The sequence below is a fragment of the Microcebus murinus genome, chromosome 3 (genome assembly GCF_040939455.1).
Source record: "Microcebus murinus isolate Inina chromosome 3, M.murinus_Inina_mat1.0, whole genome shotgun sequence".
Taxonomy (NCBI): Eukaryota; Metazoa; Chordata; class Mammalia; order Primates; family Cheirogaleidae; genus Microcebus; species Microcebus murinus.
In genome coordinates this window covers 110,300,022-110,326,213 of record NC_134106.1, presented here as the reverse complement: position 1 = coordinate 110,326,213, position 26,192 = coordinate 110,300,022, and the positions used below count along the sequence as shown (strand labels likewise).

At 39.1% G+C, this 26,192-nt stretch overlaps 1 protein-coding gene across 1 annotated transcript in view; it reads right to left on the bottom strand.

Annotated features, from left to right (window-relative positions):
• DTHD1 (death domain containing 1) overlaps window positions 1–25,878 on the bottom strand; it is a 65,888-nt gene extending 40,010 nt beyond the window's left edge. The window contains exons 1-5 of the mRNA XM_076001158.1: window positions 25,481–25,878; window positions 22,970–23,585; window positions 18,697–19,027; window positions 15,464–15,643; window positions 10,226–10,470 (exon numbers count right to left, since the gene is read on the bottom strand). Of these exons, the coding sequence (XP_075857273.1) occupies window positions 10,226–10,470; window positions 15,464–15,643; window positions 18,697–19,027; window positions 22,970–23,585; window positions 25,481–25,751 (1,643 nt within the window). The 5' untranslated portion in view covers window positions 25,752–25,878. The remainder of the gene's footprint in view (window positions 1–10,225; window positions 10,471–15,463; window positions 15,644–18,696; window positions 19,028–22,969; window positions 23,586–25,480) is intronic.
• Between the last annotated feature and the right edge of the window lie 314 nt (window positions 25,879–26,192).

Sequence of the window (26,192 nt, the reverse complement as noted above, 5' to 3'; positions counted from 1 at the left end):
CCCTAAACAGCTAAACATGACCATTGACAACTTCTGAGTTTTATATCCTAAAAAGACTACCCAAGAAATTGACCTTGCTATTTATAAATCCAAGATTTCCTATGTCCAAAATAATAGACATTAGGAAATTATGATTAGCCCATTTTGAGTCAAGTGTTTAATTATACATAGGGACAATGGTGAACATGAAAGTACCCATTAGATCTACATAGATAGAAAGGGAAATCTGCAGATATCATAGTACAATTCCCAAAAAATAAGGTGCTCGGTAGGAGAAGAAATAGATGTAAACTCCATGCTGTGTTTTCTCAAGTCTAACAGTGCCCTGTTACATCTTTCCCGGATGAATGCCTTAATGCCACACAAAGGATATTCAGAAGATTTTTTCAAGATAAAAAAAATCTACTCCAAAGGACCTCAATATTTTGTCTCCACAAGTGGAAACAGACAGTATTGAGAACTTTTCAGGGGTAGTTTCTTTTTGATTAAAAAAAGTAAATTATTTTTTATCTGGCATTCCAATTCACAGGGAACTTTATATTCTTAAGTATAATAATATAGATATGAATTTAGAACGATTCTAGTATGCTATCCTCAAGCTTAGGAAATGAGAAAAATCTTATTTTCTCAGTAAGCATTTGCTTCAATGTTTCACTGAAACCATTTTACTTTATTAAATGAGATTTGCTTGTGTTGACAATATAGTACAGACTGGAAAATACAGCATGTGTGATTTTACTATCTATAAAATTACCATTTCTTTCTTAGTTTGACTCTGTAAGACCTTATAAATTTAATGCACAAAACATACTTCTTTCTTAGGTTGAATCTCTAAAATATTATAAATTTAATACACAAAACACAGAATTATAAATAACGAATTGAGAATAAATAATCCGAGGCCCCTCTGTCCCCAATGCAAAACAACTAGACCATGATAAACATGCTTTTTGACACATATTTTTTGGCTTGCATAAATAGGAGAAATTTTTAAAGACTTTCCCAAACTCCTCTCCAAAACAATGTGTGGTCAGGGTTGCAGCTGACAGGGCAATCAGAGAGGCATGATGGGATTACTAAAAGAACAAAGGCCCTTCCAGTGATTCAGGTACAGGAGAACAAAACTGTAGGTGGTAATCAAGAGAGCAGAACGCGGCGTTCTGGGATCGTCACCATGTGAGAAAGATGAACTTGAGAGTGTCACCAAGGCTCTCATGGAGGCTCACGAGGTCCCAGGGAAGTAGCAACTGGTTCTCAGCAGGGGCAGAAACAAATGCCACCTTGAGGAAAACAATTCTATTTTACACCTGAAAAAATTCCACATATGCATGCTCACAAACGAAAGTTCCCAAACAAATTAGGAGCTAAACACCATCAATGACAGCCAACAGAAGCAATAGGCAATGCATAGAAACACTCCAAAGACTGCAAATATTGGCATTAGTAGATACAGGATGAAAACAGCTGTATATGAAAAGTTTTATAAAATAAAAGACTGTATCACAAAAAATAAGCAGGTAGCAAGAGACTATCAAGAATAATTCGGGAGATTTAAATAAGAACCAAATTGAACTTCAAGAAATAAAAGATATAATTGTTGAAAACAATAACGCACATAATACATTAGAAGTAGATTTTTAAAGTATACAAAATTTTTGACATTTTGAACTAGAAGGCAAAGACATTGCACAGAATATAGCACACAGAGACAGGGAGATGGAAAATATAGGAGAAGTAAAGAAATATGGAATTTAGAAAGGGGCAGTTATATATACATCTAACTGCAAACTCAGAAAGACACAGTGGATAAAATGGAGAAGAGCCAATATTTAATTTGAAAATGAGACTTTTTCTGAATCCTGAAGATACATAAATCCATTTATTCAGGAAGAACAATGTATTGTATTCAGAAAATGTTTTAAAAATTTATATCTAAATATGTCATTAATAACTGCAGGACACTAATTACAAACAGATGTTCTTAAAAGCAGCTGGGAGGATGAAGCAGTTCACCCACAAAGTTATGAAAATTATATTTATTGCAGTCTTCACAACATTAATAATGAAATCCACAAACAGTGGTATAATATCCCCAAAGAGATAAGAAGAAAAAATCGTCAACCTAGAATCTTATGCCAAATGTCATAGGTGGTCTCCAAAGATGACCTCCAGTGGACTATCCTCCTAGTATTCCTGCCCTTGTCTCATACTGCCTTAAAATGAACCACAGCCAGCTCTGTGATTCAACCTTAACCCGTAGAGGGCTACAAAAGAAGAAGAAGGCATTGTATATGGATCAATACAAATATATGTGATCAAACAAAAAATAAATAAAAGCAAAGGGAAGGTGATTGAAAATTTTGGAATAGTAATAAACTTTGGTGGGCATGAGAACTATGGTGGAGAGAAAGGGGGTGGGATATGGGTGGTATAAATAATGGATACATGATGTGATTGATGATGTTCAATTTCTTAAGTTTCATAGTAGCTTTACCAATTGTCCATTTTATTATGCAATATGACTTACATGTATTTTACAACTATTCTCAGGTATGACTCACAGTTTGCATTTGAACAAGATAATCTTAAAAACAATAGCAGAGGCTGGTTGCGGTGGCTCATTCCTGTAATCCTAGCACTCTGGGAGGCCGAGGCAGGTGGATTGTTCAAGGTCATGAGTTCGAAACCAGCCTGAGCAAGAGCGAGACCCCGTCTCTACTATAAATAGAAAAGAAATTAATTTGCCAACTAATATATATAGAAAAATTAGCCGGGCATGGTGGCACATGCCTGTAGTCCCAGCTACTAGGGAGGCTGAGGCAGGAGGATTGCTTGAGCCCAGGAGTTTGAGGTTGCTGTGAGCTAGGCTGACGCCATGGCACTCACTCTAGCCTGGGCAACAAAGTGAGACTCTGTCTCAAAAAAAAAATAGCAGTATGTAGGAAATGCCATTTTTCATGAACAAAAAAATTTTTCCATATAACTCTCTACAATATTTCTTGCATAATATGGAATATTTTTCTATTTAATAAATTATTTTTCCCCTTTATATTGGTATTGAGAAATATTTTCTGGCTCACAATGAAATGACTCTCATCCTTTCTGTAGAAAACATGCAGACATGAGGGAATGGAATGCATTACGGACCTTTTATTCTGAGTATTCAGACTATACTTTGACCACAAATAGTTACCTTTTTCATTCTGAGGAAAGAATTGCTTCATTGTGCTTTGGTTTCCATAGAAAATGTTCAACTGGCTTTCACTCTCTGGTGAAAGAATGTTAAATAAACAGTTGAGAAAGGTTCTCATTCACTGGTTTTATGCTCTGCTAGATGGAAAAAAATGTATCTACCACTCTGGCTTTAATAAGAACAGAGTGCATTATAATATATCAATTTAGCACTGTCAAAAATTTAGATGAATTGGGAATATAACTTACACTTCCACAAGTTTACTCATTACTTCATTTAATTTACCTAATTTTTTGAGCACCTACTATGCTGCAATTGTGCTAAGTGATGAAAAATGGAAAAGGGGGTATGTATTATTTCTATAGTATAATATAGGACATGTGCCCACATGTGCCCACATAGGACATGTGCCCATAAGGATGGGGCTGGCCCAAAGGGAAGAATGCTCAGTTCCTGCTGGACAGCTTAGGATATCTTTACAGAAAAGAAAAGAATTGGACTTCAACTTACAGAATGAGCAAGAGTTCTTCAGCTAAATGTGATAGGAAAAGGATTTCCTAGGAGAGAAATTATGTACTAAAGCAAAGAAATATAAATTTCTTACTTGGCCAGTCTAACTGATGACAAATAGCTATTTTCCAACTCCACTGAAATTCTGGACAAAATATCGTGCGCACACGTTATATGAACTCAAAAGCAGGAATGAAAATCCCTTGGATCTGAGAATCAAGGATCTTAAAAAGCAAGCATTCTCTTCCCTCGCCAGGGAACTTCAGACACTGATTCCATGGGTTCGCTTTCCCCCGTCAGCCTCTTGTCCCCAAGCCCAACCATGCACACACATCAGGTGCTGGAGGCTACAGTTTAATGTCTACTCCCAGACGTTAAATAAACCCTGCAGATGCACAAAGAGGGAGCTGAAACTCAAAGCTGAGATCTCAGAAGGGCATCACTGGCCATGAAAGCGGGAAATAGCTTTCCCAGCAACAAAAACCCCTTTGCCCATTGGCTCGAGAAAGTAGCAAAGAAGTACTAAAAATTGCCTTGGTTTGGAGGAAAGAGGGGAAGAAGAACTGATGTTTGTATCTGATCAAAAATTACAATCAATACTTGGAAATGAATGTGTAAGGGTAGGAGCCATAGAATAGAATTAGTATGAAAGGTGGTCTACAAAATAACACTATGCTGATCGGTAGATTAGTATAATAGTAAACATCATGTTAATAGATAGATGATAAAGTAATCTGACTGAGACCATAGAATAAGTATGTTTAGAATAATTCAAGGAATGAAGCAAGAAATACAGTTGACTCTTGAATAACACAGGGTTGAACTTCGCAGGTCCACTTACACCCAAATTTCCTGCCCTCTCTGCTACTTCTGAAACAGCAAGATCAACCTCCCCCTCCTCCTCAGCCTACACAATGTGAAGACCATGAGAATGAACATCTTTTAGATGATCCACTTCCACTTAATGAATTGTAAATATATTTTCTCTTTCTTATGATCTTCTTAATAACATTTTCTTTTTCTAGCTTACTGTATTGTAAAAATACAGCATAAAAGATATGAAATATGTTACTCAAGTGTTTATGTTATTGGTAAGGCTTCAGGTCAAGAGTAGGCTATTAGTAGTTAAGCTTTGGGCGTGGCAAAGTTATACATTTATTTCCACCTATGTGGGGGGTCAGCTCCCCAACCCCCATGTTGTTCAAAGGTCAATCGTATAAATCATAATGAAAAAAACATAGCAGCTTAAAAAAAAAGATTATATATAACAATAGCCTTTTAGAAATGGAAATTATAGTGATTGAAATGAACAATTTAAACAACTGATGAGAAAACTAATATGTATAATCTAAAGAAATCACACTGCATGCAGCATATAGAGTATTTAAAAATATCAAAGGAAGACTAAAAAATATGGACAACAGCATAAATTGTGTTTAGCCCACTTATATTATTGTCATAATTGATAATTTTATTTATATTATCTTGCTTTAGCTTTCTCTTAAAAATAGACACATGTCACCATGCGGAGTTTTTTCTTTAATTTGTTTTCTTTCTGTTATATCTCTGCCATGTGAACTTTTACTTTTGTCATTTTTTTCTTTTATATTATTTATGCTCAATACTAGATTTAAAAAATAATAATGCTTTCCATTTTTATATTTTGAATTTTATTTTATTAAGTCAGTCTATTAATTTTATATACATACTTATTTGTTTTATTAAGAACATGATATTGTACATTTTGTGAGCCCTTGTATTTAAAAAAACAAAAACAATAACAAAAACAAAATGGCATCTTTTTGGGGTGAAAACTCTAATTCTACAACCTTGTCCTTTCAGAACTTTGAAGTTTTGGGTCCATTTTTTCCCCCGATATTAGTGCTACAAAGAATAAGACTGAGGCCAGACTGACTTTATTCCTTTTTACTCAACCTATTTCTGTGGAATAAATGCTTGTGGAATTGTGTTTTATTTAAACCTACATTTCAGTTTGCCATGTTCTGTCTTAGTATGGGTCTTTTTCATATATTTTGTCTAGTAGTCAATCAGCACTTTCTACCTCAAGGCTTTAATCAACATCAAAAATTAAATTCAATTATGCCTTTGATTATTGCATCTTTTAGGATTACCTGGTCTTTTCGTGGATGGTACCTATAATTATTAGGTTACATCGCTTTGAAATGATTCCTTATCATATCTTGATCCCTTTTCATCTCAGCTTGTTATCTGTATATCTTATCCTGCTGTCCTTTCATCATTTCCTAGGCTAACCTAGGAAAGATGGTTTCTGCTTTCTTGAAATTATGCTTACTGGATACTACTAAACTTACAAAATAGGTTTCCATAGTATTCTCCAGGTAACCGTAATTCTCATTATTCAAATTACTGTGAAATGTCAGGACGATACTCTCTTTCTGTATTTCTACACATTTGTTTTTTGTTGTTTTTGTTCTTCTTTTGTAATCTTGGTAGCAATTTCTTTTTTCTTAAAATACCATATAGGGTTCCGGTTTTTTTTCTTACCCTTTAATGGAGGCTTATTCACCACTTTCAGGTTGGCAGCTGTTGGCATCTCTTTCTCAGATCTGAGGGCAGACCCACGTGCCTGTATCTGATTCAGGGCTCAGAGGCTGGCCGTTCTCACCGAGTGTGATTCCTGGGGACTGGGGACGGGGGACTGGGGACGGGGGACGGGGGACGGGGGACTGGGGACGGGGGACGGGGGACTGGGGACTGGGCGGGCGCTCCCCTCGCCTGTGCCGACTGGGTTTGCAGGGCCCGGAACCCACCGAATGCGGGGCTCGCTGGCAGCGCGCTGCTGTAGGGTCCCACGCCTGCGGGATTCCATCCCGACAGTCCATCACACTGCTCGTAATCCCTCTCTACAGTCCACCCCGTTGTTTTTGAGATGTAGAAATATAGCAAAGGAGAGGCAAAGGGACAGTGATCTAATCACTCTAAAATGATATCTGTGCATTGGAGAGATAAATTTACATTTTCATTGATATGTATAGGCTATGAGATCAAACAATAGGGGACAGGCAAATTGGGGTTTGTTTGCGTGTTTGTGTTGTTAACCATCTCTTAGGCCAATGTAGCTGCTTTGTTTTACAATGTCAGTGTTCCGGCAGGTGGGTGGCAAGTCTAGGCAAGTGTGAGGGCGACTGACCAGGGAAAGAACCCAGCGGCGCAGGGCGAGTGGGAGGATCAGCCTTTATTCCACCAGCGGTTCTGAGGGGCTCAGAGGGGTTCAGAGGCTCAGAGGCGCTCAGAGGGGCTCAGAGGGGCCCAGAGAAGCGAAGAGGGGTTCAGAGGCTCAGAGGCGCTCAGAGGGGTTCAGAGGCTCAGAGGGGCTCAGAGGGGCCCAGAGGGACCCAGAGATGCTCAGAGGGGCCCAGAGAAGCGAAGAGGGGTTCAGAGGGGCCCAGAGGCGCTCAGAGGCACTCAGAGGGGCTCAGAAGGGCTCAGAGGGGCTCAGAGGGGCTCTGAGGGGCCCAGAGGCGCTCAGAGGGGCTCAGAGGTGCTCAGAGGGGCCCAGAGGGGCTCAGAGGGGCCCAGATGGACCCAGAGGGGTTCAGAAGGGCTCAGAGGTGCTCAGAGGGGCCCATATGGACCCAGAGGGGCTCAGAGGAGCTCAGAGGGGCCCAGATGGACCCAGAGGGGCTCAGAGGGGCCCAGATGGACCCAGAGGGGCTCAGAGGGGCTCAGAGGCGCTCAGAGGTGCTCAGAGGCGCTCAGAGGGGCTCAGAGGGGCTCAGGGGGCTCAGGGGGGCTCAGAGGGGCTCAGAGGGGCTCAGGGGGCTCAGAGGGGCTCAGAGGCGCTCAGAGGGGCTCAGGGGGCTCAGAGGGGCTCAGAGGGGCTCAGAGGGGCTCAGAGGGGCTCAGGGGGCTCAGAGGGGCTCAGAGGGGCTCTGGGAGGCTCGCAGGTACTCAGAGGGGCTCAGAGGCGCTCAGAGGGGCTCAGGGTGCTCAGAGGGGCTCAGAGGGGCCCAGATGGACCCAAAGGGGCTCAGAAGGGCTCAGAGGCGCTCAGAGGGGCTCAGAGGGGCTCTGAGCACCGCTCCCTTGTTCTCCTCTAGTTTTTATACCCTTGGTGGGATTCAAAAAGCGTCCAATCAGCAACAAGGTTTACATCCAATCAGTAGTGAGTTCAGCCTTGGGGGGCCGGGGTGAAGTTTTTCCCTATCATCAGCACAGACTATTTTTATTAATTCGCTGCCATCCACCCTCTCGATAGTAGAAATACTTACTAGACTCTAGCAATAGTTTACCACACAGAATTCATCTTTTTTTAAAAAAATTAAGTATATGTATTTTAAGGGGTGCTTGGGCTAGAATAAATCTTAATCTATTAGACCGCTACATTTTATCTTGGACACTCCAGGGTATTTCCGGTCGGCGGTTTTTATCACTATCATTCACAGGCACGTGGATTAGCTCCGCTGCCACAGGCCCGTCCCGCCTAACACCGTTTCAGTCAACGACCGGCCACATCTACGCCAGCGGTCCCATGAGATTATAACAGTGTTTTTATTGTACTTTTTCTTTGTTTAGATATATTTAGATACACAAATTCCGCTGTGCTCCAGTTGCCTGTGGTTCAGGACGGCACGAGCGGAGCAGGTTTGCCCGCGAGCGCCAGGCTGCGCCGCGGTCTGCGCACGCGCACTCCCCCTGCTCACGACGACGGGTCGCCGCAGGACACATTTCTCAGAATGCATCCCCATCGCTAAACCATGTGTAACCATATATCATATATATTTACTTTTGGTAGCAAAAGCACATATAACCGGGTCACGTCTCTATTTCTACGTTCTCTCTCACTTGCGTAACTCCAGGAAAGCTTGACTTCTCCTCCCAGCCACGGCGCGGCATGCTCCTGGGCTACCGGGTGAGGGAGTGCACCTAATGCACCTGGCACACAGCAGCCCTTCAAATCACAGCAGTTGTCATTTCACTTATGTGCCTGACGTTGTTTCTCTCTCTTCTGATTTTTCACTGCATGTAATAAAGTTATTTACAACAAGAAAATCCAGAGAAATAAAACACAAACTTTGCCCACAAGGAACTCAAGGCCGTAACAATGAAAGACGCTAAAATGAAAAAACATAGTCCAGTGTCATAAGTGGTATAATTTAGGTATTAATTAAAATATATACAAAACGAGGCATTTAGGCCAGTGTGGTGGCTCACGCCTGTAATCCTAGAACTCTGGGAGGCCCAGGTGGGAGGATCATTTGAGCTCAGGAGTTCGAGTGCAGCCTGAGCAAGAGCGAGACCTGTCTCTACTAAAAATAGAAAGAAATTAGCGAGACAACTAAAAATATATAGAAAAAATTAGCCGGGCATGGTGGCACATGCCCGTAGTCCCAGCTACTGGGGAGGCTGAGGCAGGAACATCACTTGAGCCCAGGAGTTTGAGGTTGCTGTGAGCTAGGCTGACGCCACGCACTCTAGCCCCGGCAACAGAGTGAGACTATGTCTCCAAAAAAAAAAAATGAGGTATTTAATAGTCTCACAGGAATATTGTCATAACTGGTGAGACAATGTATTTTAAAAACTTGGAGTTACCTTCATGAATGTGAAGGTACATTCCTGCTTGTGGGGATATGTAGCTACATCATAGGTTTATTGTGTGGAATAATTAAGTTACTAGAGATAAGGCATTTAGGATACTGGCTGGCACGTGTGAAACTGTCGATATGTGCTAGTTATTTTCAATGGTCATTTCTCATTGCTCTGAGCTATTTCAAAGCTATTTATAAATAGGCGCTATATTGCCACCATTTCCCAAGTAGGGGAAGGGCCTGGTAATAGTCATTCCAAGTGTATAAAATATTAATGTGTTGTGATGAAGGATCATGCAACCAAAAACTCCAGAGTTATCTAATAAGAACTAATAAGAAAAATCCTTAAGGTTTACCCTTCAGAACTAAAGAATAGAAAGCTCTCTTCTACTTTTTCTATTAGGAAAAAAAAGATAAATATTAAAGGATAAGAATTAAGGTCAGGACTATTATCATTCATTGTACCCTATTTGTTGTTAGCATATCATTTCTGATTTCATTTCTAGCTGGTAACTTAGTATGGATATCTGTCTTATTGGTGGGGATTTTGTTTAATTATAAAAGTTGGGAAGAGGAATCCACCTATTAAATTCAAATTCAGTTTATTTTGTAAAAGGTAAAGTTACTCTTTTTCCAGCATTAATAGAACACTTTTAAATATAGAAATTAAAACCACCATACTACACCTTTGTATGTAACCATATTTTAAGTTCTTTGACAGGAAGAGTTAATTTTACCTCTTTCATATCAACTTATTGCTAACACCTAGTACACTTTGGGCCCCATTACAGCTAGAATCTTACCTTTAATGGATACACAATATTTCTAGATTAAAAATATTTCATAGTATTTTAATACTGATATTTAAATACATGACATTTGATTGTGATTTTTAATCATGTAAGTTTATTTGTGTAACATTAAGTCAGTTTGCAATTAGGATCTTACTCACCAGTTGAAATATGGCGGTGTGACCCTGTTTGCCGTGGCACTAGCTGTTCTTTTATGCTCTATCTCAGGCCCAAGATTCTTTTTATCAGGATGTGGAGAACAAGGTAGGAATACAGTGACTGGCTTCTGAAAAGGATGAGTTGATAGGTGCTGAACATGAATCAGAGGACTGGTGGATAGTACTGAGTAGGAAGTATCTTGCTGTGTTTTTAAATATGCCACCAGAGATGGGTCAATTGGTTGGATCTAAACAAAGAAAAATATGTATATTTGCTTATATTTTAATAGCAAAAGATGCAAAGTATCAGCACATTTCTAATCCAATTTTCTGAAAGTTTTACAGAGTGTAGATTTCTCTATACATTTTAGCTGGAATCAACACTGCATTTTATAAAATACATATAATTGATAAAAGAAACAGCAATTGAGTCTCTTTTTACAAAGTCTTTCTGAAACCCGTGTTCTTTGTCTTATGTTAAAAATAACTGAGAAGAGAGGAGGATCAAGATGGCGGACAAGAAACACCGCCAGAAAGAGTGTCTCTGCAGAAAAGACAGATTCTAGCAGAAATTAGAAAAAAGAAGCAAGAAGGCGAGCATACAGCAGACGAGGGCCGGAAGGAGGGGTACCTGAGACCCCGGGAGACTCCACGGGAGGAGGCTGCGGAGGATAACTGGAAGCTGAGACCGCTGGAGCAGCCCGGAGACCAGCGGGAAGGGTAGGTGGATAAATCACCTTTCCCCTCCCCTGCATTTGGGACTGCTGGTGGCTCCCCAGCGGGTGGAGAGACCTGCGGACATCAGCCCAGAGACGGCCGCCGCCAGCTAGCGGTGAGCCTGTAGCGGACGCAGCACCAGACTCCCAAATCCCTCGGGGCACCTCCATATGCATAGACCTGAGCCACGAGGCAGGCGCCATATTGCCTCCTTCTCCCCTCTGGCAACCCTACCTGCGGCCGCCCAGAGAGACAATACAGCCACTAGCCGGAGGCACCTCCAGGGAACGGGACCTTCCCTTTTGGGACCCTACAGCTGACTAAGGGGAACTCAGACTATGAGCTCCCTACCCGCCAGCCCTCCCAGGTGCTGCTGGCACGGTGTTCCCAGGAGAACGGTGCCTACTCAGAGGCTGAGAGACACAGACACAGCCTGGGCTCCCTGTGGGTGAATTGGGACAGGAACTCCTCTCCCTGGTGGGGATACAGTTTGAACTCTGGGACCCAGAGGTCGGACCTGCAGACCAGATCCCCTGCACCGAGGTCTAGCATTGCCCGGGGCACAGAAGGGATATTTGTGAACAGCCTGCGGAGGTGTGTGTGCCTCCAGGGGCAGATCAGGGTCCTACAGGGCAACCCTCCCACCAAAGGGAGGCCGTGCGCCCAGCCCAGGCAGCATTTCTGCACAGGGAACCTCCCCGTCGGCATCACAATCCGGGGAGGCCTGGTGGCCTGTGGTCTGGCCTGCTGGCAGAAGCCCAGGAGTAGCTGCGGAGTTGGGGAGGGTGGAAAGAAGCGAGGCCCGCTCCAGACTGCGGGTCTCAGACAGCCCCACACCCACACCCAGACTTTCTGGCTGAGTGGGACCATTCCAGCCCCGCCCTGACAGCTTTTCCTGGAAGTAGAGAACAGAACTTTGCCCCCTGCTAACGGCATTGGTGGTGCCTGAGGGCAGGCTTACCCAACCCAGCTCTGCCCAGAACAAGAGCTGATAACAGGACACAAAAACAACAGCATACCCTGTTCCTCCAAGCAAGCACCACCTACTGACAGGGACGGCATCCTGCACAGCCTTTTCATGGCACCCACTGACTCATTATACAGGGAGTGGTCGAATCTCACCCACAGACACCACCTACCGGCTCAGAAACTAAACAAGGCATGTGAATACCCAAACAAAAACCTAAAGGAAAGAAACAACTGATCGACATGGGAAGAAATCAGCAAAGGAACTCAGGAAATATGAAGAACCAAACGGAAAACAACCCCCAAAGAGGAGCACCAGACCCCTAGAAATGGACACCAACCAAAATCAGGCAACCAAAATGACAGATGAGGAATTTCGTATGTGGAGCATAAGAACACTCACCGACCTGCGACAACAACTCAATAACCAACACAAAGAAACCATAAAAAGCCTCCAGGACCTAGAACAAAAGTTCACTAAAGAAATAAACACAATGAAGAAAAGTTTAACCGAACTCCTGGAAATGAAGAATCAATTCAGGGAACTACAAATTTCAGTGGAAACTCTCAAGAACAGGGTAGATCAAACAGAAGAAAGAATCTCAGAGATTGAAGATAACACCCTCCAACTAAATAAAACCATCACAGAGATAGAGCAGAGAAACAAGAGAAAAGAGCAAAGCCTACAAGAGATGTGGGATTATGTGAAGAAACCTAATGTGAGGGTCATAGGGTTACCAGAAGGGGAAGAGGACGACACCCAAGGGTTGGACAAGCTATTTGAAGATATAATAGAGGAAAATTTCCCAGGCCTTGCTCAAATCTCGATATACAAGTTCAAGAAGCTCAGAGGACCCCTGGGAGATTCAATGCAAACAGGAAGATGTCACGACATGCAGTCATCAGACTGACCAAAATATCAGCTAAAGAGGCCCTTCTAAGAGCTATAGGACGAAAGAAGCAAGTAACATACAAGGGAAAGCCAATTTGAATAACACCAGACTTCTCTAATGAGACTTTACAAGCAAGGAGAGACTGGGGCCCCATTCTCACTCTTCTGAAACAAAACAATGCCCAGCCTAGAATCTTATTCCCTGCAAAACTAAGCTTCATATATGAAAGAGAAATAAAGACATTCTCAGACAAGCAAAGTCTCAGAGAATTCACCAAGACAAGACCAGCCCTACAAGAAGTACTGAAAACAGTGTTGCACACGGAACACCACAATAAAAACTCACGAATATAAAAACAACCAAAACCCAAAGATTAAAGGCCAGATAATACAAAGGCTCAAGAGAGAAATCAAAGCAACAACATCCAACCCAACAGAATGATCAGTAATCTACCTTACCTATCAGTTCTCCCAATAAATGTGAATGGCTTAAACTCTCCACTCAAGAGACATAGGCTGGCTGAATGGATAAGAAAATACAGGCCAAGTATATGCTTTCTTCAGGAAACACATCTAACCTGCAAGGATGCATATAGACTAAAAGTAAAATGGTAGGCAAGTGGAAGCCAAAAGAAGGCTGGCGTGGCAGTTCTAATTTCAGACGATTTAGTTTTTAAAGCAACAAAAGTAGTGAAAGACAAAGAGGGTCATTATATAATGGTGAAGGGCACACTTCAACAAGAAGAGATAACAATTTTAAATATATTTGCACCCAACTTAGGTGCACCCAGTTTCATAAAGCAAACCTTACTAGATCTAAGCAAATGGATTAATAGCAACTCCATAATCACCGGAGATTTCAATACCCCACTGACGGCACAAGACAGATCCTCCAAACAGAAAATTAATAAAGAAATAATGGACTTAAACAAAACCTTGGAACAACTGGGTCTGTCTGAAATCTACAGGACATTCTACCAAAATCCACTGAATATACGTTCTTCTCATCAGCTCACGGGGCATTCTCTAAGATTGACCATATCCTAGGACTCAAAGTAAATCTCAAGAAATTTAAAAAAATAGAACTCATACCATGTCCCTTCTCAGATCACAGTGGAATAAAAGTAGAAATCAACCCTAATAGAAACTCACATTTCTTCACAAAAACGTGGAAATTAAACAACCTCCTACTAAATGATTACTTCATAAATGAAGAAATCAAGATGGAAATAAAAAAATTCTATACTCCTACACTGCTGGTGGGACTGAAAATTAGTTCAACCTCTGTGGAAAGCAATATGGAGATACCTTAAAGCGATACAAGTGAATCTACCATTTGATCCAGCAATCCCCTTGCTGGGCATCTACCCAAAAGTTCCAATGACACTACAAAAAAGACACCTGCACTTGAATGTTTATGGCAGCACAATTCATAATTGCAAGGCTGTGGAAACACCCCAAGTGCCCATCAATCCAAGAATGGATTAATAAAATGTGGTATATGTATACCATGGAGTACTACTCAGCTCTAAGAAACATAGGTGATATAGCACATCTTATATTTTCCTGGTTAGAGCTGGAACCCATACTATTAAGTGAATTTTCCCAAGAATGGAAAAACAAGCACCACATATACTCACCAGCAAATTGGTATTAACTGAACAGCACCTAAGTGGTCACATAGGTACTACAGTAATAGGGTATTGGGCAAGGGGGAGGGGGCCGGGTATATACATACATAATGAGTGAGATGTGCACCATCTGGGGGATGGTCATGCTGGAGACTCAGACTTGTGGGGGGAGGGGGAGAAATGGGCATTTATTGAAACCTTAAAATCTGTACCCCCATAATATGCCGAAATACAAAAAAAAAAAAAAATAACTGAGAAACACTCTTAATTGTAGGCACCAAAATGACATAAAAAACAAAATAGACACTTTATATAATTTCTAATTAAAACTAATGTTAGGTAAAAGGATCTTTAGAAATAGTAAAACAAGACTATATTTACTTAAGTGTTTTCTTTCACATAAGAATGGTTAATAATATATCTTCTAAAATGTACCTTGATACACCATACAACTTCACAAATGGTATTTGTATACATGAAGTCTGTCTGGAAAGTACTCAGCCATGTACTATGTTCTCGCTATTTTAACAATGGCTGGATATTTTCTAGGTAGACTTCATAGTAAATCCTTATTCCCAAAAAAGGGCTAATGTTTCATAATGAATTATAACCAAATATTCATAGTAATAAATATTTTAATTGATTATCCTTTTTTAGCCATTCTTTCATATGAAAATCTTGAGTTATATGGATGTCCCAAAGTCTTTCATCAATTCATTCATTGATACTCAACATGTGTTTTTGTCAATAAATAGTATAAACAAAACAACATGAAAGACTAACTGGGAAAAATTTTCAAATAAAGTGGAAATTTATTTTGGAATGAAATTTAATATGCTCAAAATCATCACAATCTCACTGATATCACGATAAGTTAGGCCACTACAAATACAATAGAAGAATCCATTTATTGTTATATTAAATAGCACTATCCTCTTTATTCTTTTTTTTTTTTTTATCCTCTTTATTCTTTAGGACCATGCTTGATGACCCACAAAATCTATGAGAAGGAACTCACCAATTTTTAATATTTACCTTTAATTGTACAGCCACTGGTGAGCTGAAGACTCCTGGAGGGTAGTTCAAGGATATTCTGGAATCTATGTTTGACTTAAGAGCAAGGCCTTGCTTAGTTACTGTGAAGGACTCTTTCTTTAAACAAGACACAACTGAAAAGATACCCAACTTGTAAACTTTCACAGCAGCACAGCTCCCCTGTATGGATTAAAGAACATCAAAACAAGCTACAGCACTGTTTGAAAAGTACATGGTGTATATACTTTACAGATTGTGAAAAAATCTATATACCATCCATGTAATCATCCATAATTTGGAATGATCTATTAACTTAAAATGAATGGTCCTTTCATGAGATAAAGTAGAAGTAGATAATTAAGAGCTTCTCAAATTTGGACTTCAAGGTAGAAAAAAGAGAAAAAAATATTTTGAAATTTAAATTTAATCCCTTCCAAAAATGTATATATACAAGGGCTGTCTGGAAAGTATCCAGCCATTGTTAATATAACAAGAACATATTACATGGCTGGACACTTTCTGGACAGCCCTCATATACTAGGCAATGATATTCAGTGTTTTCACAAACCTTAATTGCTTCTGGAATCCTAGCCTCTTTTAGCTAGAATAGATTTTTTTTTTTTTTTATAATTTTTTTATTTTTTATTTTTTATTTTTTTTTTGAGACAGAGTCTCGCTTTGTTGCCCAGGCTAGAGTGAGTGCCGTGGCGTCAGCCTAGCTCACAGCAACCTCAAACTCCTGGGCTCGAGTGATCCTTCTGCCTCAGCCTCCCGGGTAGCTGGGACTACAGGCATGCGCCACCATGCCCGGCTAATTTTTTATATATATATCAGTTGGCCAATTAATTTGTTTCTATTTATAGTAGAGACGGGGTCTCGCTCTTGCTCAGGCTGGTTTTGAACTCCTGACCTTGAGCAATCCGCCCGCCTCGGCCTCCCAAGAGCTAGGATTACAGGCGTGAGCCACAGCGCCCGGCCAGCTAGAATAGATTTTGAGTATTGACCTTTATCCAGAACAATTCAACACTATTTTAGGGAATTCTAAGGACTAGAATCTCATTGTTTGGATAGTTTACTCAAATGCTATAGCACCTATACTGTCAGCAAATTCTTTCTTCTGATAATCTCCTAGGCTCCCAAAATAAAGTCATTTTATCTATTTCTTTCTTCTATGCAATGGGTGTAGATGACTGCAAAGAGACACATTTGTGTTTCTTTTTCATACAGTGGCATTCAAATTTGTAATGCATATATGCAGGCACACATTCAAGCTTTTTTATTGCACAAAAGGGAACTGAGTACATAAATGAAAACAAAATGATCTACTCATATAATCACCAAAGCTTAAATTGAGGAGGCAGACTTAGAAGTAATCTGGTCTATTCATGATTCCCCAAACAGCAGCCCTGAGCTCCACCCCAGTATGAGTGGATAATCATGCATATACACACACACTAATATTCAGGGACAATCACAAGGGAAAAGTATCATTTGAAAGCTGACTAAGGAAGAGATTTCACAATACCACTGCATGAATCCCTGGTTGGGAAAATTCAGGTCATGGTGAATTTTCTTAATTGGCCAGAGGGAAAATGGTGAAAAATCTTCCAGAAACCAATGGTGGTTGCTGTGCATTCAGACCGCATTTGGCGGATACTAAGAAACCCAAAAAGGTTTTAAGAATTAGAATTTCTAAATATCATATGATCCACATAACAATTTGGAAGGAATCCAGAGTTTAAATTTTCTTGAGTGAAAATTAGGGATGACTGCCAGTAGAATACTATAAAGAGAAAAGTTTATGCCTTTACTTTTTATATTAGACAATCATTCTTTTATCTTTTTTCTTTTGCTTTGATTATCCATTTGCTAAACATCGTTCAAACCAATTTTGTGAAAAGTATGTGTGCTATGAGCAGTTTTTGTTTCTATTGTGACAATCACACAGACTGGCTAAGATTAAAAAGCCCCAGTCAAGGGCAATGCTGTGCAGACTATTACATGCTTCTGAGACTTATCATCCCAACTAAATGACTGAGGCAAAAATCTCAATCAATGGAGGTTTATTAAGCCAAAGTTGAGGACATACTTGGGAAAAATACAAACCACAGACAAAGCTGTGGGTATTTTTCTGAGGGGAATTTGGAAATTTTAGCATTGAAGTCATAAAGAAAGAAAAAAGAGCAGGGAGACAAAAAGGTTACGTTTTTTTGTGATTCTCAAGAAAATCTAAATTTTACATGAGAATAAGGCCAATATTAGAAGAGAAAAAGGAGTGAAGGAGGCATAATTATGTAGATGTCTCTGGGTCAAAGAATGCTTTATCATTTCTTGTCTCTGTTTTGTGCCTGTAAAGATAAACTTATAATTCATTAATAGTGTGAAATCAGGACAGATTTTAGGTTTTAGGAGCTACACATAGTCTGCAGACATAAAGCTACAATTAGCAAGTCCTTGCTTCTGGGAGACCAGTAGGAATTCCCTCAGTGAATGATATGTGGGGCCAGTTCCTCACAGGTACCTGAGGCCTTTACATCCTCTTTTGTGTAAAAAGTTGGGGGTTGTGGGGTTGTCCTAAAATTTTATTTTTTTTTTTACCCACTAAATATAAAATGTATTAGTTGCATGAATTGGAAAAAATGAGTAATTAGAATAGGCTTAACTTTCATATTCAACTGTATAACCTTATTTGAAACTCAGAAAAGAGAGATTTCAACCAGATTTCAAACCTAACCAATCTTCCTTCACAGCCAACATCCTAACTAACCCATACACGATCTTCCATGTACAGACTAAATTCCACTTATAGACGTAATTATTATGATCTCAAGGCATATACATACACAGTTATTCTTTATTTTTATATATTTTCCCAATTCACAAATTATAAAAAATAAAGCTGCTATCATCTGACAATTCTAACAGTCTTAATTTAAACAGGATTCCACCACATTAGAAATGTTGGTCTAAAGCTAGTCTATAGTATTAAAGTAATTAAGCTATGATGTTGGTTTTGTTTCCCAGGTGAAAAAATAACATTTGCTAGGTCCTAGGCCCAAGTTCTCTATTCCTAAATTTGGCCAATCATTTCTGCTCTATGGATAGCAACAAAGTGGGAATGCACTGGCACAAATCTATCAACCTTTCCATTTGTTACCAGTGGAGCAATTATATCTATACTACAATCTGTTACTCTGAGTAATAGTCAGAAGAGGAGCCAAGTATTTACCAACCTTATAACTTCCTCTCATTCCTTCCAATGAATTTGGGTTTAAGTAACTTGATTGAAGGTTTACATCAAACACTTTCACCATGATATCTCTGTAATTTCCCCTATAATGTGCAGTAAATGGAATTGCAATGCATATTGGAAATGGAATTTTCTTTTCCCTATCTGAACATTCAATAGTGATGACATTGCTGACCAACTCTTCATAATCACTCACTATTAAAGAACTCATGTTATTAATTATCTGGCATTTTAGTTGCTGTAGAACATATAATGGTGCTGTAATATAACAAGACACTTGAGGGTCAGTGGCATCATTCAGCACATCAAGGTACCTGCATGGGAAACAAAAAGAATGTAATTTTGCCAATTATTTGATTTATATGCTTTATAGCTAAATGCAGAGGGGCACAAACTCTAGCGCTAGGGTTTGAATGTGAATCCTTGTTCTCCCACTTGTTGATCCTATGACCTTGGGCAAGGTACTCAACCTCTTTTTGCTTCAATTTCCTCTACTGTAAAATGGTGACAAAATAATACCTTTCTCCTAGGAAAGTTATGTGAATTAAATGAACTGTTATATATTAATTAGGGCTATGTCTGGCACATAGAGGTGTTATATATGTGAACTATAATAACTATTGTGATTACTATTATTATTCACGTTATTTAATTCATTCTTCAGTTTTGTTCACTCCACAATAAGAATCTGGGATTGCTGAAGATTCTTGATAAACCAACTACTAAATATCTGAATAGTTTCCTAAATTGAGAGGAGAGAGAGTAATCATCTATGATGTACTGGAATTGCCTAAACAAATGATCAAATGATAATGATTACTACATTTTTTTAGAAAAACTGAGAAAGATACAAAGAACTATGAATTTATGATTAATCATAGTAATTTGGACCAGATTATTTACAATCCTCAAAAGAATCAATCAAAATCTTATTTGCCAAGGATTTTTATAGTCTTATAAATCCAAATTCAAATTTGAGATTAGTCATGTACAATTTGTTTGGCTTTACACATTAATAATTATTATCAAAGTAGCTAATATTTTAGTGCTTTATATGGACTACACATTATTAGGCTACACATTATTTTATTCAATCTTCACAATTATTGTATCAGACAGGTACTACTGTCATCACCATTTTACAGACAATAAAACTGAGGTCTAAAAAATTTAACTTGATTTTAAAGATGCCATAGATAGTAAGTTTTAGAAGCAATAATTGGCTCCATCCATCTTTAATATGAAAGCCGAAACTCTTAACTATAATATTATGCTACCTCAAATCATTTGAAAGTACTGGCTACTTTATCCATTACAAATTAAAATGAATATCTAACCCATAATAGTGTGAAGATCGAATGAGATAAAACATTTAAACTTATGGGTTGGCATAAGATAGGTGCTCAGTAAATGTCGAATTAAAATTACCATCTTGAGTTTCTCTTCATCTTGCTACTTTTCATTTATGCCAGTGAAATGATTGAAATATAGGCAATGTTGAAGAGAAATAAGAGGGTCTATATATTATATATCATTAATGTCTAGTTCTAGAAGTATTATAGTTTAGATTAATGCTAAGTAGAGTTTTAAAGTGTACTTTAACATAGAAATCTAAAAAACTATGTTGAAATTACACAGAGGGTCATTTATTTATATTTGCAATTCTGAACTCATAAAGTTGGAAGGAATAGAAGATTACCCAGCACATTGGTCTGCTTGGGTATTCTCTGGGGATTGCAATGGTGGTAATTCAGAAAATATGAAAAATTGTTTAATAGAGGATGTGGTGACCCAGCAGTGTATAACTTAGAATGACTCCCTTCTGTGCCTTGGAAAGCATCTCAATACACTCTTCTTTTAGCAGGCATGTTTCCCAATGGCAGATGAAGTAGATGAGAAGACTGGTAAATGGTTCCATCCCCACCAGCCCTCATCAGTTAGATTCTAGTCCAACCACTAAAAAAATATAGTCATTCACAACATAATGGCTTCTCGGTCAACGATAGACCACATATACAATGGTGGTCCTATAAGATTATAATATCATATTTTTATTGTACCTTTTCTGTGTTTAGATATGTTTAGAGACAGAAATACCATTGTGTTACAATTGCCTGCAGTATTCAAGGAAGTAGAAGCAATAGACTATACCATGTAGCCTAGGTACATAGTCAGGTACACCATCTAGGTTTGTGTAAGTATATGCTATGATGCTTGCACAATGACAAATCGCCTAGCTGTGCATTTCTCAGAATGTCTCTGTAGTTAAGTGACACATGATTGTAATCACATTGTTTCCCCTTCATATATATACTAGGACAACAACACTAGAAGAGATAGGCTTCTTTCAGAAAGCTGTCCGGGGATTCAACAGATTCTGCATGAGTTTTGTTTATCACACACATCTTTTATGTGGCATAATGGCTTCCTAGGCTGAGAGATTGTAACGAGTAGTCTTCTTAAATATGCAAGCCAAGCACAATTGGTTTGTATGCCACAAAGAGGAAATAACTAACCAGAAAATACCTAAAGGAGGTGTTAGAGGGTGTGGTTCAGGCAATGACTCATTAACTGATGCTTTGAGTCATTTCTGAATGTGAGAATATGAAATGTCAATGTCTTTCTCAAGTGAAACAGGTAACCACATATTGACTAGTAGTTGTTTTGCAGGAGCAGTAATTCTTACAAATTGTGGAGGCCTTTCAAGCACTGAATATACCCAATCATAGAATTCATTAGATTCTCTGACCAGTAGGAACATAACAGCTAAACTAGCCCAACCTCTTCATTTTATAGAGGAGATAACTATGCTTATGGTGAGCAAAATGACTTGGCTAAGATCATTGTTTTGAAAATGGTATTGTACATCTGAAAGGGCATCAACATACCATGGCAGAGAAGCAGGAGATTGAAGGGTGGTAGTGAGTGGGAGGTGGAGAAAGTGAGGGTTGTTGAAGGTGAAATAAACTAACATACTAACATTTACCTGAGTGTGAACATCTGCAGAGTGGCACAGTGCCAGGCCCTTTACATGATTTTCTCATTTGACCTTACCAAATAATCCCAGGGAGTACATATTATTTCTACAAACAAGAAAATGACGCTAGGAAAGAAAACAAGTTGCCCAGTGTCACAAAATTAGTATGTAATAAAACAGAAAATAAAACTTGAGTCTATCTGACTCCCAAAATAAATGATTTTTTTTCACTGTTACCCATTGCCTTCTAAGGATGTTATATTTTCCTGGGAAAATAGGGTCTGTGAATATTTTATTTTATTTGGACAAATGGGGAAATATTACCCCCTTATATAGGGGAAATAATTTACAAAACTTATCAGTCTCTCACTTTTTGAAAGTCATGGGCACTTAGAGAATCTGATGATAGCTCTGGACCATCTCCAAGGAAATAAAATGGATATAAACATACACATTCAATTTAAGCACCTCCTGAAGCTTATCCATGAGCCCTCTAGGGTTTTACAGACATAGGTTCAAAACACATGACGATTTTCTTGGGAATATAAATGAAATAAATCTGATGCTAAAAAATTCTCTCCTAATTTTTGTAATACTCTATAGCCTCCTAGTTTATCTTATTATAATTGAAAATGTAGTGGTTTAGAAAAGTATCTATGCTTTAGACAATTGTTTACTTTCTTAAGTACTCAATTCCTTCCTCCTTTAAAAAATATTTAATATGTTTGTTTCCTCAAGGTACAAGAAACAAGCAATATTAGTAACAGCAGCCATATAAATTTTTATAGGAGTAATTTAAACTGAATTAGTGATTTATAATATCTTATATAGGTATGAAATGGAAATATAAAATTATATTATATTCATGTACAAATACTATGTATAACAATAGTCTGAATGTTTCTGTCCCCTCAAAATTTATATACTGAAATCCTATCTCCCAAGGTGATGGTGTCAGGAGAAGAGGCATTTGGGGAGGGGATTAGGTCATGAGTGTAGAGCCTTCATGAATGGGTTTGATACCTTTATAAAATAGGCCCAAGGGAGCTCATTCACCCCTCCACCACGTAAGAACATGGCAAGAAAGCTCTCACCAGACAAATCTGCCAATGTCTTAATCTCGGACTTCCCAGCCTCCATGACTGTGAAAAATAAATGTTTAAAAGCTGCCCAGTTTATGGTATTTTGCTATAGCAGCCTGAATGGACTGAGACATGTACTAAGTACAGAAACATATAAGTAGGCATATATAAAAACTTTTCATTTTACATTTACTTACTCCTTTTCCATTATGTTATCCTTTTGCGTCATAGTCTCTGAATCATTGGGAAGAAGACTATTTACATATTTATTGGAGATATCACATGTTACTAAGGATGTAGTAATCTCTTCTCTTTGGCTTTCTGAGGTCTTTTTAATTTCTCTCTCTGTTGTCTGGATTATGTCATGAATCTCTTCCTTGTTGCCATTTGTGCTCTCAACAGTCATGTGTTTGATTTGTTTATCACCTTCATTTTCTGCATTATTTGGGAACATTTTGTTCTGTGTCTCTTCTTGCTCCATTACATTTCCATTCAATGATGTATTGTTTTCTTTTTCCACTAATTCTGAATTCATATGTGTTTTATTTTTTCTTAACTGGACCTGGTTTGTGTAATGACTTTCCTCACCATTTTGGGGAGAAACAGTAGCTGTTTCTATGACATTTAGTTCCCTTCTTGCAGCAATGTCTGTTGCTTTGGTGTCTTGAATGGAGGACATTGTCTGCTGTAGAACACATTCATCACGCATGCCGCATAAATTACACATCTCCTTTTCTTCTCTCTCCAGAAGTCTAGCAGTGCTCCCCAAATGTTCATTTATTTTCATGAGGCAGTCTATGAAAGTAATGATTTCTACACGCACATACACATACACAAAGAATAAATACAAAACTAAACCAAATTATGTTTTTGCAGTGACTTCTAATGAGATATGGCAAGATAATCGTAGAAACTTACAAAAGCCTTTGCTGGGCATTTAAGCCAAACTCCTGAAGGAGAAATCATTTGTATAACTGTCACTCTTTTAACCCTTCTAGGAATGGGAAACAAACTGCTTTTAACATAGTAGCAAAGAGTAAATCTAATACCTCTTGTTCATGAAAACACTTTTAACATTTAAAAACAGATATCATGCCTCATCCACTTCAATAAGAACTGAAGTTAATGTTTCCCTAAATCATTTCTCATTTGGTATGATTTTGAGAATTGTTCCCTTGCCTCTAGATGTGCTACAGTTTATCAATTATCCATTTAAAATGCTGGGCCTAAAATTAACTGAACACCCCAGGTGAGGCTCAGGCAGTAGAAACACCATAGCTGTAGTGTCCTGCTGAGGAAAATGCTATATTTTGGGGGGAGGGGTGTAGCTTGCTGCTATGATAATTGGATTAGGTTTATGTTATTCCTCCTGCTAAGCTTGTGATCATTGGAAATTTTCAAATTAGTCTTTTAAAGAATAGCTATGATTATGCCAATTCTCTGATTGGAGCCAGGTGGCTACTCAAGGATGACTAAGTCAAATCCATCCCCTTCACTCTGGTGTAAACCTTCATCAGGATCTGATCTGATACAATCTCTCATTTCATCTTCACTTCTTACCATTCTCTTATTTGTTCTTCCCTCCTCCCTCACAGCTGGGGTCACCTGATGACTTCTTGCAGGTTCAGCACCTCTCCAATGTTTACAATTCAAGTCTGAACTGAGGAATACGTGACCTAAGGCCCCATAGCCCAGAGTTTTTAGAATCATCACCCAATCATCTTTTCACTAGTTCAGGTTTGTCTTTGGGCTCCAGTTCTGGCAACTTTTTTTTTGCCTTCTACCTGAGACTCTGTCTTATTTTTGACTTCTGTTCTAGGAGCTGAGTCCTTGTTTCCCTGAATAGGTATTTGTCTTGATATGTTGCCTAGGACCATGTTCAATTCTCTCCAGAGACTGGAGGCCTGGTCACAAGCTCCAGCTGGTAGCTTCTGGGTCATGCTGCCTTTGGACAGATTTTCCTGATGTCTGCTATTTGCTTTCTAGACTGAATTTCTTAATATTATCTACACTGGATTCCTCGCACTTGCCTTGACATTACATTACTATATTATTTAGAGTTGGATTTCATGACGACATCTATACTCTTATCTGGAGTAACTGTTGCCTAAGATCATATCCATCAGATACCAGGTTCTTCCTGCCTTACTGTATTTTCCAGCATCCATAACTGGGTTTGTTCCCACGAACCTCCCCCTGCACACACTGTGTGGCGAGATCCAATTCCCTATCCCACCCACTCCAGTCTTCTCAGTGATTTTGAATTAACAAGTCCAAGTTAAAATGACTCTAGAGATACTAGGTTATGTTCTGATGTAGAAAAACTGTATGCTCTGCATCAAACTCAGCCTATAATTTCTTATTTCTAAGTCTTGGATCCTGTTAATAATACCTCAAGACCCCCAATTTTCTGCTGCATAAATCCAATTCATTCTTTAAGCTTTATTTAAAATGCCACATTTTTTCTAGCAAAATGTCCTATTTCCAAACCTAAAAATGGGATTTTGTCTGCTTCTGAAGACCAAAAGCACTTCATTAGTACATCTCTAATGGGACTGGTCTGAATGTTCCTTGCATTATTGTGCATTTGTCTCATCTCCCATATTATATTGTTAGTCCCTTGTGGACAGAAACACTACCTTAGCCTTGTTTGTGTGCTCACAGAATCAATATTTCTCAGAGAAAGAATAAACCAAAACAATACTTGCCTTGTCTCCAGATGCGTTGATTCTCCTTGTCAAGCAGCACATGCAGCTGCTGGCAGGAGGCGCGCAGGGTGCCCGAGGTGTGCTCCAGCAGCTGGTGAAGGGCCCTCGTGAGCTCCTGAGCCAGGAAGCCCACCGTGGCCATCCACGTGGCCCCGCCAGGTCCCTCACAGAGGTCATCCCCCAGGAGTGCCTGCTTGAGCATCTGGTTTTGTCTCCAAATCTGCTTCAGTATTTGGCCCAGTTTACCTGAGCCCACATCCCCTGTATCCATGTTGTGCTCCAAAAGTGATATGCTTCTTTCCTGCCAGCAAAGCCTAGAGATTTAGCAAATTAAAACTTGGCAATGGTTATTTCTCCTAAAATCTAGGAGATGATCCAAACTGGCTAGCCAAGCACTTTCCCACAACATAACAGTTTATTCAGCTTGTTGTTGACTAGCGACAAGTTACTAGGTGACCAAAGTTCCCGCACCTGAGCACTGTTGTGTACAGAAGAGATTAGTCACAGGACGGAGCCCGCTCACACAAGCCACCTCTCCACGTAAGTTTTACAAATCCAATATACTAGGGCAGCCCCAAACACTTCTTGAGTTTTGAGGCAACAAAATATGGATTCCAGGTAGCATGAGAAATTTATTAATCAAAAGTAAACTGTTTGAACAATATTGCTAATGAGAATCCTGTATACTTAAAAAAATACCTGTGAATGAAAT